General features: G+C 38.3%; 1 protein-coding gene across 1 annotated transcript in view; it reads right to left on the bottom strand.

The window, feature by feature from the left end:
- Positions 1 to 15,162, bottom strand: part of LOC123771715 (uncharacterized) — a 220,804-nt gene that overhangs the window by 11,691 nt on the left and 193,951 nt on the right. Inside the window, 4 exon segments of the mRNA XM_069324676.1 lie at positions 4,114 to 4,266; positions 5,887 to 5,994; positions 6,259 to 6,412; positions 13,445 to 13,480. Coding sequence (XP_069180777.1) covers positions 4,114 to 4,266; positions 5,887 to 5,994; positions 6,259 to 6,412; positions 13,445 to 13,480 — 451 coding nt within the window.

The following is a 15,162-nucleotide window of genomic DNA, read 5'->3' as shown; positions in this document are numbered from 1 at the left end:
ACCATCGTTAATTTCTGTTGCCCAATTAAAAACTGTATTAATATCTGCTTAAAGGTTTTCAATGCATTCTATATCAGTAATTTTCATGCTGATTTTTGTCATCTGCAAAAGATGTCATGAAGTTGATACTTGATTTTTTATTTATATCTGATATGAGAATAGGGAAAACAGTGGTGCAAGGATTGTGCCCTGAGGTATAGAGCTTTTCACTGGGCTTGGAGTCAATTTTATTTGATTGACTGTTACTCTTTTCATTCTGTTTGACAGATAATTGAATATTATCTTGGCCTCTTGGTCTTGGCCTCTGGTCTCCTGTCCAGGGCTCCTAAGGCTGCTGTGACTTGTACATGTGGAGGTATCTCAATGGCTAACAATAAGGAACCACTGTTTGCCTCCTCGTATGAGGGCAGTAACCTGCCTGTCGGCTGCCAGTTAGCGAGAGTAATATAAAGTGTTCCCTGGGACCAAGCAAAACCTAGGAAGGGCTTTGTTTATAAATGAACCTTATAGGGATAATTTTGGGCTGGATTATTTCCCCACTGCCTCCCTAATGCCAGTATGACCCCGAAAGGGATTTTGTGATAGATCCCTGCTGTGCTGATGCAAAATGTTGGCCTGCCCTGACTCAGTATTTTACAATGGAATCAGGAAGGGCCTTGCCCTAAAGAACATTCAAGAGAGAGAGCTCAGACGTGTACTTTTTCCAAGCAATTTTAATAATAAAATACATGCAATAGTGTGTTCTATCATTTATACCAATACAAACAAAATAATGCGGAGCAAACAATTCCACAAAAATTGTAAGTTAGGATGCGACAAAAACTATTCTTGCAATAGAATGGGGTCTGGAATTAATTGTTCCATTTGAGTGACACTATACTGTACTGTATATAACTGGGATAATTTGAGGTCAGTATTTACAGGCATGCTAACTACATACAGGAAAAAACAAATTTGGCAGGCAACACATCTACAGCCCAAATATCCATACCGAACCTTGCTTCATAATGTAATGCTCAACATGCAAGATCAAATCTGAATACTAACAACACTCAAAATAGCTAAAGGTTAACACTTTGCCACTCCCAGCGCATGGGCCCCAGCCTACCTCAAGGTGGGGCAGGTGTTTCTTGTGAGAGCTCAGCCACACTAAAATATGTATACTCTTTTTAGTTTTCTCAACTCAATTTTTGTTGTACGTCGTTCATTTTGTATTAAATTGTTTGCAATAGAATTCTCTATAGTGGTATATGCATATAAAGTCCAAAAGCCCAGTGTGCCACCTACATCAAACCCGCAAATCGGCCGAGCATTACCCTTAAGCGCGAAAGAGCACTAAAATGTGTATACTCTTTTCAATTTTCTCACCCCAATTATCATGCTATGTCGTTCATTTTGGTATCAATTTGTTCGCAATAGAATTCCACACAGAGGTATAGGCATATAAGGTCCAAAAGCCTGCCCCCCCTCCCCCAGCAAAGCTGAAAGTCTGCCAAACATTACCAGGGAGCGAGCAAAGAGCATTGAAATGTGTATACTCTTTTCAGTTTTTTCACCTCAATTTTCGTTGTACATTGTTCATTTTGATATCAAATTGTTCACAATACAATTGCCTACAGGGGTACATGCATATAACGTTAAAAAGCCTGGCATGCCACCCACAGCAAACCCGAAAATCGACAAAGCGTTACCTGTAAGTGAGCACCCATCCGCACATACACAATAAAATGCATTTTATCACATCAATTTTCATGCTACATCATTAATTTTGGTATTAAAACGTTTGCAATAGAATTCTCGAAAGGGATATATGCATATAAGGTAAAAAAAAATTCGGGTTTGCTGCCACCTGCAGCAAACCCGAAAATCAGCCGAGTGCTACCCGTGAGTGTTACCTGGCAATTTTCGTGTTACATCATTCATTTTGGTATCAATTTGTTCACAATAGAATTTTCTAAAGGGATATATGTATGTAAGATAAAAATAAACAATACCCAAAGCAAAATAGAAAGCCCGCCGAGCATTATCCATGAGCAAGCACCCATCTGCACACCCACACTAAAATGTGCATACTCTGATTAGTTTTCTCACCTCAATTTTCAAGCTACGTCGCTCAATCTGGTATCAAGTGGTTCACAATCTAAAGGTGCGCATTTTAAAACTCATCCCATAATGATCGGAAAACAAATAGATTTTTAACAACTATATTAATTTAGGACATCCCTGCCGTCCCTGGCGGACATCCGTTCGGCAGGGATAAACGTCACCAACATCGTCGGGAAACGAAAGTGTTAATCTAAGAACATTTCTAAATAATTTTTTTTAATTTAAATGCCATCGCTAGAAAAAAGTGAAGCATTTTTCTCACCTATTATGCAAGAAAAAATACAAGCTGGGAAACAAAGCTTAATAATAAAATTAACTGTTTTGTTAATACATGTAAAATAACAATGAAGGCAAATGTGAAATTGAAGAATGTGTCACTAGGCACCAAGTTGTCAAACAGTCCCCCACTCCCCCCCCCCCCAAGAGCCACTACAGTGCATGTCATCAATCATTACATAGCACTAGTACATGTCACCAATCATCATGTAGATGAAGTGCATGTCATCAATCATTACATAGCACTAGTACATGTCACCAATCATCATGTAGGTTATCTTGAGTGGTTATCTTGAGATGATTTCGGGGCTTTTTAGTGTCCCCGCGGCCCGGTCCTCGACCAGGCCTCCACCCCCAGGAAGCAGCCCGTGACAGCTGACTAACTCCCAGGTACCTATTTACTGCTAGGTAACAGGGGCATTCAGGGTGAAAGAAACTTTGCTCATTTGCTTCTGCCTCGTGTGGGAATCGAACCCGCGCCACAGAATTACGAATCCTGCGCGCTATCCACCAGGCTACGAGGCCCCCACGTAGATGAAGTGCATGTCATCAATCATTACATAGCACTAGTGCATGTCACCAATCATCATGTAGCACTAGTGCATGTCACCAATCATCATGTAGCACTAGTGCATGTCACCAATCATCATGTAGCACTAGAACATGTCACCAATCATCATGTAGCACTAGTGTATGTCACCAATCATCACATAGCACAAGTGCATGTCACCAATCATCATGTAGCACTAGTGCATGTCACCAATCATCACGTAGCACTAGTGCATGTCACCAATCATCATGTAGCACTAGTGCATGTCACCAATCATCACGTAGCACTAGTGCATGTCACCAATCATCATGTAGCACTAGTGCATGTCACCAATCATCATGTAGCACTAGTGCATGTCACCAATCATCACGTAGCACTAGTGCATGTCACCAATCATCATGTAGCACTAGTGCATGTCACCAATCATCACGTAGCACAAGTGCATGTCACCAATCATCACGTAGCACAAGTGCATGTCACCAATCATCATGTAGCACTAGTGCATGTCACCAATCATCATGTAGCACAAGTACATGTCACCAATCATCATGTAGCACTAGAACATGTCACCAATCATCATGTAGCACTAGTGCATGTCACCAATCATCATGTAGCACTAGTACATGTCATCAATCATTACATAGCACTAGTGCATGTCACCAATCATCATGTAGCACAAGTACATGTCACCAATCATCATGTAGCACTAGAACATGTCACCAATCATCATGTAGCACTAGTGCATGTCACCAATCATCACGTAGCACTAGTGCATGTCACCAATCATCATATAGCACTAGTGCATGTCACCAATCATCATGTAGCACTAGAACATGTCACCAATCATCACGTAGCACAAGTGCATGTCACAAATCATCATGTAGCACTAGAACATGTCACCATAGCACTAGAACATGTCACCAATCATCATGTAGCACTAGAACATGTCACCAATCATCATGTAGCACTAGTGCATGTCACCAATCATCATGTAGCACTAGAACATGTCACCAATCATCATGTAGCACTAGTGCATGTCACCAATCATCATGTAGCACTAGAACATGTCACCAATCATCACACAGCACTAATGCATATCACCAGGGTTAAGCAATAATTATATAATTCATAAAGCTGTAAGCTAAAAGTATGGGGGGAAAAAGAGCAAGAAAATAACTTACAGGTCCATTGTGTTGACAGTCGAGTTGGGACAAACCGCTTCTGTCTTAACATGACACGGCTTATGACACTTGAAGCCGCAGTCACGACACACATAACCTTGTTTGCCAAATCTTCTTCCTAATGTCTTCTGACACACTTCACAAGGCGTTGAACTGAGCATATAGGAAAGATCGCTATTAATATCATTAAGAATCAGTCATAGTCGTCTTCATTTGCAAGAACGCACACAAGCTTTCACTGCACCTAGATATAAACCTGCGGTAAGATATTACAGCCTAGGTGTAAACTCACAGTAGGAACACATTACAGCCTTGGTGTAAACCCACAGTAGGATCATATTACAGCCTAGTGTAAACCTACAGTAGGATCATATTACTGTCTAGTGTAAACCTACAGTAGGATATATACCTAGGCTGTAGTATGATCTTACTGTGGGTTTACACTAGGCTGTAATAGGATTCTACTGTAGGTTTACACCTAGGCTGTAATATAATCCTACTGTGGATTTACAGCCTAATGTAAACCTACACTAGGATCATATTACGGCCTATACATTGGATATTTATAATTAAGTGATAAAGGCAAAGTTTGCAGTGCATTTAAATTTTGATATGAAGAGAATGAAATTAGTACTAGGAAAAGGAGGCAATTAAAATTGATATTGATGATAGAGCAAGTAGTTTTGGTAATATAATAGATAAATTACCACAAAGAGGAAGTTTTATATACTACTGAGGAAGTGATAGTAGACAGTACTACAAAAACAGTGTTTTTAACATTACTTTTGAATACCATAATGCTTCCAACTTCTTTACTTCGTTAGGGAGGAAACTGTATTTTAAATCTTTTTTTTTTTGCATATTACATTGCATATTTACAATGTACTAAACACCTACTATAACACACAAAATATGGTTTTGGCTGTAGTGAAACTCTTTCTGAGCCAATCTCTTGGTTGCTTCCTTAAACACGTGACATACACGAGTCTACATATGCACTTTCTGCCTGTAAAGCTCTAATGTCTTATTCATCAACCATAACCACTAAATATTTAAGTAGCTGCTCACACAGCCAATGAAGGAAAACCATGACTAATCTAACTCGAGCCAGTACTGAGAGACCAGCTTGTTAATACTCTATATAAAAAAAATGAGCAACAGGATTATAATCCTATTTTTTTAAGGAATTTGATAACATACACAAGGTTTGAACCAAAACAACAAACTCCTGCCATATAAAGGGAAGGGGAAAGGGAAAAAACAAGCAGCATAAAACATCTGCAAAATATTAAACAGAATTTAATTTAAAAATAAAGCAAGGCATCTATTTTTTTTCAAATGGGCACATGGGGCTGTGCCCATGACAAAATCATAGGAAGGTGAACTATTGAAACAAGTACTATACCCAACATGTGGAATCAAACATGGATACGGGAGAGCGATTGAGTAATAGTGAGTTGATCTCTGTGGTAGCTCGAATCAGATTGGTTATGGTCTACTCTTTCCAACAATGTGACCCCGACTATTTGAAAAGTTACTGGTCATGATGGGTGAACAAATGACAGTTTGACCGGCAGAACGTGTGTCTATGGGCCCATATAGACCATTGGTTCAAGGGGAGCCACCAATGGGCCTTGGCTCTGAAAATGGTGTGATATATGGAAAATACTTTAAATATGGATTAATAAAATTTTGAACAATTTAAATTCAAAACTCTAAAACACCACTGCAGTAATGGTTACAACAGGTATACCATAATAAAACTTCAAGTACCTGGACATGTGTTTGGCGACAAAAGTGTGTTCTCCGAAGATGTGAAGTTTTAAGCCTTTCTTCCTCCACTTGCTCTTTTGCTGTAGTGCCAAAGGAATCAGGTAATGTCTGTGGAAAGATGATATAATTATAACATAATACTTAGTAATGAAAAATCACAAAATATAGTTTCCCATTGAAACAAGGATACAAGGACCATGCAAAAATATCTCCTGTAAGTCTATTTTACCATCATCATATTCAACAGCCCCCAACACAAATGTATTTAAAATAACTCCAAACAATTCTTCCCTGTGCAAATAAACAAATAACCTTATTAATGTCAGTACAAACACCTGTTCTGGATACCCAATAAGTTAACCAAATACTCACTTAAAGACACCATTTTCACTGGTCTCAATAATGAGTGTGGAAGCTTCATTAACATATGTCCGTGTGGAAGAACCACTAATGGCTGAAGCATCACTGAGAGACGATCTTGTGGACCCTCCATCACCACCGACATTGGCCGGTACTGCGAGCAGCCCTGGTAAATACAAACAAATGCTGTTCATTGCTAATTACATGAAATATAAAATAATTTTGAACAACTAACAGACATTAATGTGTACCAAAGTTATACTAAGAATATTAATTATATATCACAAAATTAATATTTATTTTAAGCAAATATAAGTGGCAGTTTAGAGTGGTCACTCAGCGCAGAAGCCTTACAGAATACTTATAAATATATAATAGATACTGTATCAATGTGCTCTAATAACATGCAAATTGGCTTCAATGGAATGGGAAATAACTTCAATAAGTTGTTTTAGTAAATCCTGTAGTAGTAAATAAAAAATAAAGCACTGAATATAATGAAACATCTCGTCCTGGTGAGTGACTCAGTAGCTTCCCAAGTTATAGCAAGGGGGTTGCTAAGCCTTAGTATATCAAACCAGGATTCTGAGACCCACTCAAGCCATGACCAGGTTCTGGTTCGCTCTCTCTCTTTCATGTTAGGGGAGATTGGGGATCAGAGATCAACCTAAAATGAAGAGCAAACCCACCAAAGAGAATGTGTACATCAAAACAAGACACTGCTTTCAAGCAAATGAGATTTGCTTTCAAGCAGTGTCTTGAAAATAGGCAAGCCAGTTGTTGACACAAGGTGATGGCCCCCCTGCTATAATTCACTTGAATTATCGCAGGCTACATCACCCAGGGTTCATGCCAGACAGCCTTCTTCTACACAAACAGAACTAATAGTTGTTGTTGTCGTCATCTTTTCATTTTCTAGCGTGTGCCAATAGGCTTATTACTCAACCTCCAATACAGGTGACAGTAAACAAGGACTAAAACACCACACAGATATTGATGGAGAACACTGAACCATCCTGATAAGACCATGACCCCAGTCCAGGAAGAGGATGCCTAATGGCCACAGAATTCTGAAAAATGAATCCCCATTTGAGTTCTGATGCATCTGTGAACAGATCAATCAACGGAGGAGAAATCTACCATGGAACTGAACCCCAAAACGCCAAAGGGTAAAATGATGAATCAAAATCTTTTACAAGCAAGGCGTGTCATGCATCGCATGAGACTGATTGTGACAAAAGGATGCTCTCTGGAAAACATGGTACAGCACTACACACGGAAATCACAATAGCGTGATGCATCAAATAAACACATTCACAAGGGCCATGACGAGGATTCGATCCTATGTCCGGAAGCATCCCAGACGCTACCTTAATCGACTCGGCTACGACATGGTAAAAAAGTTGAAACCGAAGTTTTACTGAAAGTAAGTTCAGTAGAGCTTCGGTTTCAACTCTTTTACCATGTCATAGCTCAGTCGATTAAGGCGGCGTCTGGGATGCTCCCGGACGTAGGTTCGAATCCTCGTCACGGCCCTTGTGGATTTGTTCATTGGTACAGCACCTTTGAAGACAGACACACCCCAGTGGGTAAACATGAAGGTAAAGTTCAAGCTGCCCATTAAAGTGTTCAAGGACCCAAATGAACACAGTTGAATGTGGCAGAGAGGGGAAGATGCCTAATAACCACTTGAGTAAGTCTGGTGAAAATTCTGGGAGCCAGGTTCAACACAAACATGAAGCAGGAAATGAAACAAAACAATGCAATGGCCCCAAAAATATTGAAGTGTTCCAAGAATAGCCAGTGACACTCGTCTTAGTGGAAAGCTGAATGTAGTCTAAGAGAGGTGCGACACTAGATGAACTAGGGATGTGAATGAGTAACTGGCTGGTGGTTACCCTGGTTGACTTGGCCTGACATCTGGTGACAGACAGGCGTGTTATGGCTGGACTGTTTATTACACAGCAACAATTGTTTGCCTTGTTTTCCTCAGAGTTGGGTTTTTAATTTCCTTTCAACTGCTCATTTCAAAATGAGCAGTTGCTCATTTTGATTCATTTATACTTTTGGTGGTTTGCTTTTGATTTTGAATTAATCTCTAATGCTTAAGCTCCACTTGCCTGAGAGCCAGATTCTGGTCATGACTTCCAGTAGAATCGAGCAAACCTCTGGATCCTTGTGCAATTCCCTAAGGCTTGGCAGCCCCAGTGCTATAGCTCAAGAAGCTATAGAGCAACACCTCCCAGAAAAGACCACTACTGTACTTTTAAAATGGGTTTATCCAATTTTTCCATCTACAGTACTGCTGAATCACTTCAACTTTTAAAGATTATTTTTAAGCTTTTAGAGAACTGGAGGAGGAACTGCCCAGTATTATCTGGCCATAACAGTTTAAACTGGCTCAGGAACTGTCTTTAGTTCTTTGGCCATATCAGTTTAACTAAATTTTATCCCAATAAGAAATATCATTACATTAAGGAGTAAATGCTGTTAGATTAAATACAATTTCCCAGGGAGTTCAGACCCATTGATATTTTATCTGTAACCATGAATGACTACTTTCGACAAATATTAACAGCTCTCAGTGAGTGCAAGCAAATCAAATACAGTACCACTTTATTTCAACAAATTTACTATGTCAAATTTAATCGAAAGAAGTCAATATAATAGTTAAATTTACAAATCTACATAAATAGGTGTCATTTTTCATTTCTTTAGCCTTCCTTTCTTGTACGTCTCCCCTATCCTCCCTGGGCTGATGATGCTCTACTCTATTGAAGTCGGGAACAGGGTAATAATAATGAATATACTGGATATCTGAATTCTGTGTTTAGCCTTTATAAAGAAGCTAAGAGCCTCAATTAACTAATATAATTCCACATCAGAACTTGGGTAAATGCTTATATTACTGTCAACTACCCCACTTCTCCTATATCAGTACCAATCAGTTCCTCATTATATCACCGTAACATGCTCACTAAAAGCTAGTGCAGGCAATTAATCTGAAATACCAAACTTAATTAATCAGAGTCTTGAGTATAATGAAATGTCCCTTTCTGGATGGCACCCCATATAGCTTCCCTGAGAACACTGTAAATCTGCCTTCTCAGGCCATTCCCTCATGACTTCTCTCTGCCCACCGAGGACAAGCATATTTTTAAACCATTTTGTCCCCTCTGTGAAGCAGCAGGGGTAGCATGAGACAATCATAAATTAACCCACTATTGAAGTTAACTGCATACAAACAGACTTGAAAGATTTACAAAACCCCCATCAGAGAAATGCTGGCAAACAAGACTGAAAAATACCTAGGTAGATAAACAAATCCACAAGGGCCGTGATGAGGATTCGAACCTACGTCCAAGAGCATCCCAGACGCTGCCTTAATCAACTGAGCTACGACATGGTATAAGAATTGCAACCAGAAATTTTACTGAATTAGATACTTATCTTTCCCTCCCACTACTACCAAGTGCAACTTGAACAACTTGGGGGTCCTGGTAAGGTAGCAAAGCCAAGAAAATGAACTGTGAAACAAAAGCTAAAGTGAACTAAATCATGAGACAATACAACTGCCCAAGATAAAATTCACAAACTAAAGGACTCAAATGCAAGACTATTCAAATGGAAAAAGTGAGAAAGTCAACAAAAAAAAGAAGAAGAGTAATCTCTACATGAACATAAGTGCCCTCAACGCACAAATCTGGTACAGTCACTCGGGATGATACAATGGGAGAAGCCATCTGATGAGAGAGAAAATAAATAATTCGTCTCTCATGCAAAACATTAGACGAGTGGCACTGGTCCTAGTTTGTTAAAACAAACTATGACAACACCAGCATGCATACCCATAATTCCAAAAAATTACCCAGAAAGGATTGACACAAAACAAATCTTTCTCAAAGGAGGCACACAAAAGCCTCAAAAGATAACTTTGGTGGTTAAAGGCATTTGCTAGCAGCATTCTAAAATGAAAGCTAAGATGGACAAAGGCAGCCAGAGAAAACAGTTTATTATACAATCTTATCAACATGATCTCACATACAGCTCATGTGTACTGATCTTATATCTAACAAATCGTTACCCAACTACTCTTTGATTAGGAATTCTATTTGCAGGAGCAATAAACCTCCAATGTGTGCCAAGCAAGAGTGTGAACACCATAGCTTACATCACTGGGACTGTGTTGTACAGATTGCCACCTGGTGGTGGTGGGTAGCAGAAAAGTATCTAGTTAGGACATTTCAGATATTTGTTTGGCAACTTGGGTGTTGCCAAAACATTTCTCAGCAGGAGAAATGTTTTAGCAACGCACGGCTTTGGCAACTAAGATGTCACAAGCCAACAACATAACAGCAGCCACCTACCAGCCATGTAGGTAGCTGTAAACCATGCAAACACTCAAATGAGCCTCTTTGTCCTAGTTCTAAGTGTAGGTAAATAAAGCAAAACACTAAGGGGGTGGACAAAACTCTGAATTTGACCACAGTGAAGGTCACCAAATAACCACAGAAAAAGTAACACTGAAGGCTGTTGGTTTGGACAAATGGCACCAGGAAAGAGAATGTTGAAAACATGTCACACTCAAGATTTGTCACACTTGTTAGATGTTCCAAATAATAAACATACTACCTTAGCAAGTACAAAGCATGAACCCACAATACACAGTCATAAAAAAAAAGGGGGGGGGAAGACCTACTTAGCTGAATCTAATATCGAACCCACTCAAAGCAGATCAAATGTCTCCATGGGTGCTGTCGTCTGGTGGAAGTCAGGGGCAGCAGCCAAGAAGATGTGACAATTCAAAACTTGTCACATCACAGTGACAGCTGAAAACTGTCACTGAGTTGTCACTAAATGTCACTGTAACTGTTTGCGAGTGCTACATGGTTGTTCCTGTGTTACCAAGGAGGGTTTCTTAAGGCTCTGATGTCTATGATAACTTTATGGGGTCACTGGTGTACACCAGGCTTCTCTCCAGTTCTTCCACAGCACCATTATGACACGACAAGGACATTTGAAAAGACAGACCTCTGTATTCCTGCAGAATGATCCTCTTCAGTGAGACCATCATTGATCTTGCCTTAGGGATCATCCAAGTGAAATAGCTCAAATACTTGTCGATTGTTACTATTGCCTGCGAGGCAATCAAGATAGTTTATATGAACCTCTAACATTAAAGTCCTAAATACACCTATGCATAAATTGATAATTTTGCTTTGCTATTCTGAAAAAAATCCATGAATAATAGAAAGTTAACCTACTCATGCAACAAGCAACGAATACTACATACAGTTATCTACAAATACTGAAGGGCTGCTGATAGTCACTATACACAATCCCATATAAACTTCCACATAAAATACGATGCGAAACTCACCGTGCAACAACATCCAAGGCAGAAGATTGGCAGTGAAGGTTAATGGAAGACAAGAATGAAAGGAGAAAGAGGAAGGAAAACCAAGCACAGTATTTGTTACATTAAGATATATACTTAATTTATAGCACTCACTATCAAAGTACAAAATATAAATTCAAAGTTTAAATATTTTGCTGTTAGATAAATGTAAAAAAATATGACTAGATAAATTTGTCTACAAAAGGAACAGGGAATTTCTACTATATATCTTTTTTCATTTTTTTTTTTTGGCTGACAAATACATTACATGAATGAAAAGTACACAAGTACAAGCTGCATATTATAAATTCATGAAATTTTAACAGATGAATTTAAAATCTGATACAACTACATTATTCAAACTATAAACATAAATTTCAGGGTGTTAACCAAATGGGATGTACAGGTACTAGATGTGAATAGCAACACAAAATGGAACTGTGTGTGGGGCTGAGCAGAGAGCTTACCTATTACAATTGCTATCAAAGGTAACAGTACCAGTACAGGTATCTAACAATACCTAGGTTCGTACCTCACTAATATCTACACTTCCAGTGGCTTACTTTACATATTGTAATTAATGATATTAGTTCAATTTGAGCAAATAGCTTATTTCTAGGCTGGTTCCTTAGTTCCAACATTATAATAATCAACCTTCATCCAACAATGTCTGTGCTTTTTATTAAAATACTTCATCACATCACCTAAGAAACTGACCTTTTTTCAAGACAATTTGAAGAAACTATTGACACATGAAGGCAGCCACACACAAAACAAAAACAAAGATAACAATTATAACTTCACACCATTAAACAATGCTCCACAGTGAATCACTCGGTCAGTTTAGTATTTATCGAGCAGTGCCATATATTCTTCAGCACTGCAAGCTGTGTCTAATTGCTAAGAAAGACCATTTGTCTATCAGTAAAACAAGCCTATTAACAATACTGTAATTATTCAGCATCATATAAGAAAGCATTACGAGTTTAAGATAGATTCAAACAATAATAAATTGTCAATAAATTTTTCAGAATCATACTTCATGGTGTCAATTTCCATCAATTCATAATCTATATCATTATCAATACTGTACTGTATTGTACAGGTATATACATTTTAAGAAATTTATTAAGGCCGTCATTCTATACAAGTATCTCTCTCTCTCTCTCTCTCTCTTTTATTTAAAGATAAGAACCAAAATCAGTTTCACTGTTGTACATTACCATTCACCCATAATGCAGCCTTTGCACACCTGACATTATCTAAAATACTTCATAATACAATACTAGTACAACTACCATGCACTGCTGTATAAATTCTACCATATTACGGTATTAAATTTTCAGTGAAAATATTATCTGGCAGTTTTACTTCATGAAAATATTGATCTAGTGGCATCTTTCCACTACTTATCCATGAAAATCTTGATAAGGGAGATCTTGATAAGGGAAAATATTGATAAGTGGATAAGATTTATCCACTTTAAATCAACAAATCTACTAGGGCCGTGATGAGGATTTGGACCTACGTCCGAGAGTATCCCTGATGCTGCCTTAATCGACTGAGCTACGACATGATCTTTTGACCATGCCGTAGATCAGTTGATTCGGCCCTTGTAGATTTGTTCATTTGATACATCCCGCTATTGTGATTTCTGTGTGTAATCTATCCCCTCTGTATCCACTAAAGTAATAATATGGGAGCCCTAACCACTATGTATCCACTAAAGTAATGATCAGGGAGTCCTATCCACTAAGTATCCATGAAAGTATTGGTGTGGAAGCAGTACGCACTACTTACGTTGAGCGTGTAACAGGTAGAGGTAGTGGGCAGGGGCTGGTGGGTCATGGCAGGAAGGTAGATAGAAAAGCCACAATGTTAGTACAACCAAAGGGTTAAATTAAAGCCCAAACTGTTACTTTTGGATCACAAAAACTTTCTAAGATGCTCCAAAACATTAAATTATTAAAAGGAGGCAAATAAATTGAGAAAAATTAAAACGTTTCTTACTAAGAATAATTTTACTAGATCTATTGAGCAAAATTTTTAATTACAATACTGTACTGTACTTATTACATATAATGAATGTACAGGCGTCATGTATAGAATGTTTAAATGGTTTCCCCCACCCTTATTGGCAGGCCTCAGTTTGTATAATGATTATGTTCCTGTATAATCCAGGTAAAGCAAAAGCAGTATAAATCAAACCTAATGGTACCTGAATACAGATAAAATAAGATAACGTTACAAAATCCTCCAAAAGTCCACTTTAAAACACTACTGTATTTACTGAACAAAACATCTATTAGAACATTAATTAAACTGAATGATCATTCCCACATCCAGCCATAAAAATGGTAAATAATTAAATGCAGAGCACTTGGGATGCACATATATACAGGAATATAATTTCAACAAATTTGCTAAACATGAACTCTGAAGTGAGGAGGCCCAACACAATATTGGTATTGTACCTAGAATGTGGTAGACCAGAAGATCATCTGATAATCTACACGAAATCTACATGTCAAAATTCAGACACACACTTGAAAACTTGGTATTAAAGTACCTATTCACATTCCACTGAATCCACATTCTATACAGCAAAAGCAGAGGGCTGCCTGTATGTTATAGCAATGAGATACCATACCTAACTAATTATTAATATCCTTGAAGAGTTAGTTTCTCTATTATATACATAATTATTATGTACATAATACTACTGTACAGAATAATGTAAACAGGTTCATTTAACTATACTCAAGTTAAATAACAAAATTCTTGCTGAAGAAACTGATACTATAAAAACTGCTCAATTCCTAAGTATAGAGCTGAATATAGAACATGTTTTAGAAATGGATTAATTGGTGTTGATTCTGAGAGTTTATTTGCATCTAAAACTGTGCAATAATGGAATGCATTGCTATAAACAGGTAAACTATGTACAGGACAACCAGAAAATATCAGCAGGAGGATAGCATGTGTTGTACGACAAGTGAAAGGATCAGTAGTTACAGAACAATTTCTATCCTCTATCAAAACACACTATTAGTATCAATTGTCAAAACACATAAGGTTGCCTCATAAAAACCCAACACTGAATGTAATGAAACTCCTTATATCAAGAAGAGCCCCACTGGCTCCATGAAGTTATCTGGCTGAGATTGCTCCATGGTAGAACGTCATATCAGATGCAGAAGTTGTTTGGCCTATCGGGGACCAGAGCCTGAAACTGCCCCCCCTCCCCCTCACAGAGATGCAGGAAGTGAATGACAATTTGCCACCCCACTGGAAAACATCCAGAAAGTCAGCAAAATTTTATAAACAACTGCAGGGTTCACAGAAAACAAAACCTTAAAAACCAGCAAACAAGTCTGCAAATGATTCACACAGAACAAGGAATACATTCAAACTAGCTCGAAACTCACTAGTGCCAATCACCACTACCAGGTGGCCCGAACCTTGCCCGCAGCTGGCTCCTCTGGACAGTTCTGGAGCTGATGAACAACTCACCGACA

Source organism: Procambarus clarkii, chromosome 14, assembly GCF_040958095.1.
Source record: "Procambarus clarkii isolate CNS0578487 chromosome 14, FALCON_Pclarkii_2.0, whole genome shotgun sequence".
Lineage (NCBI taxonomy): Eukaryota > Metazoa > Arthropoda > Malacostraca > Decapoda > Cambaridae > Procambarus > Procambarus clarkii.
Note: the sequence above shows the minus strand (reverse complement) of the source record. Positions and strands in the feature narration are given on the sequence as shown.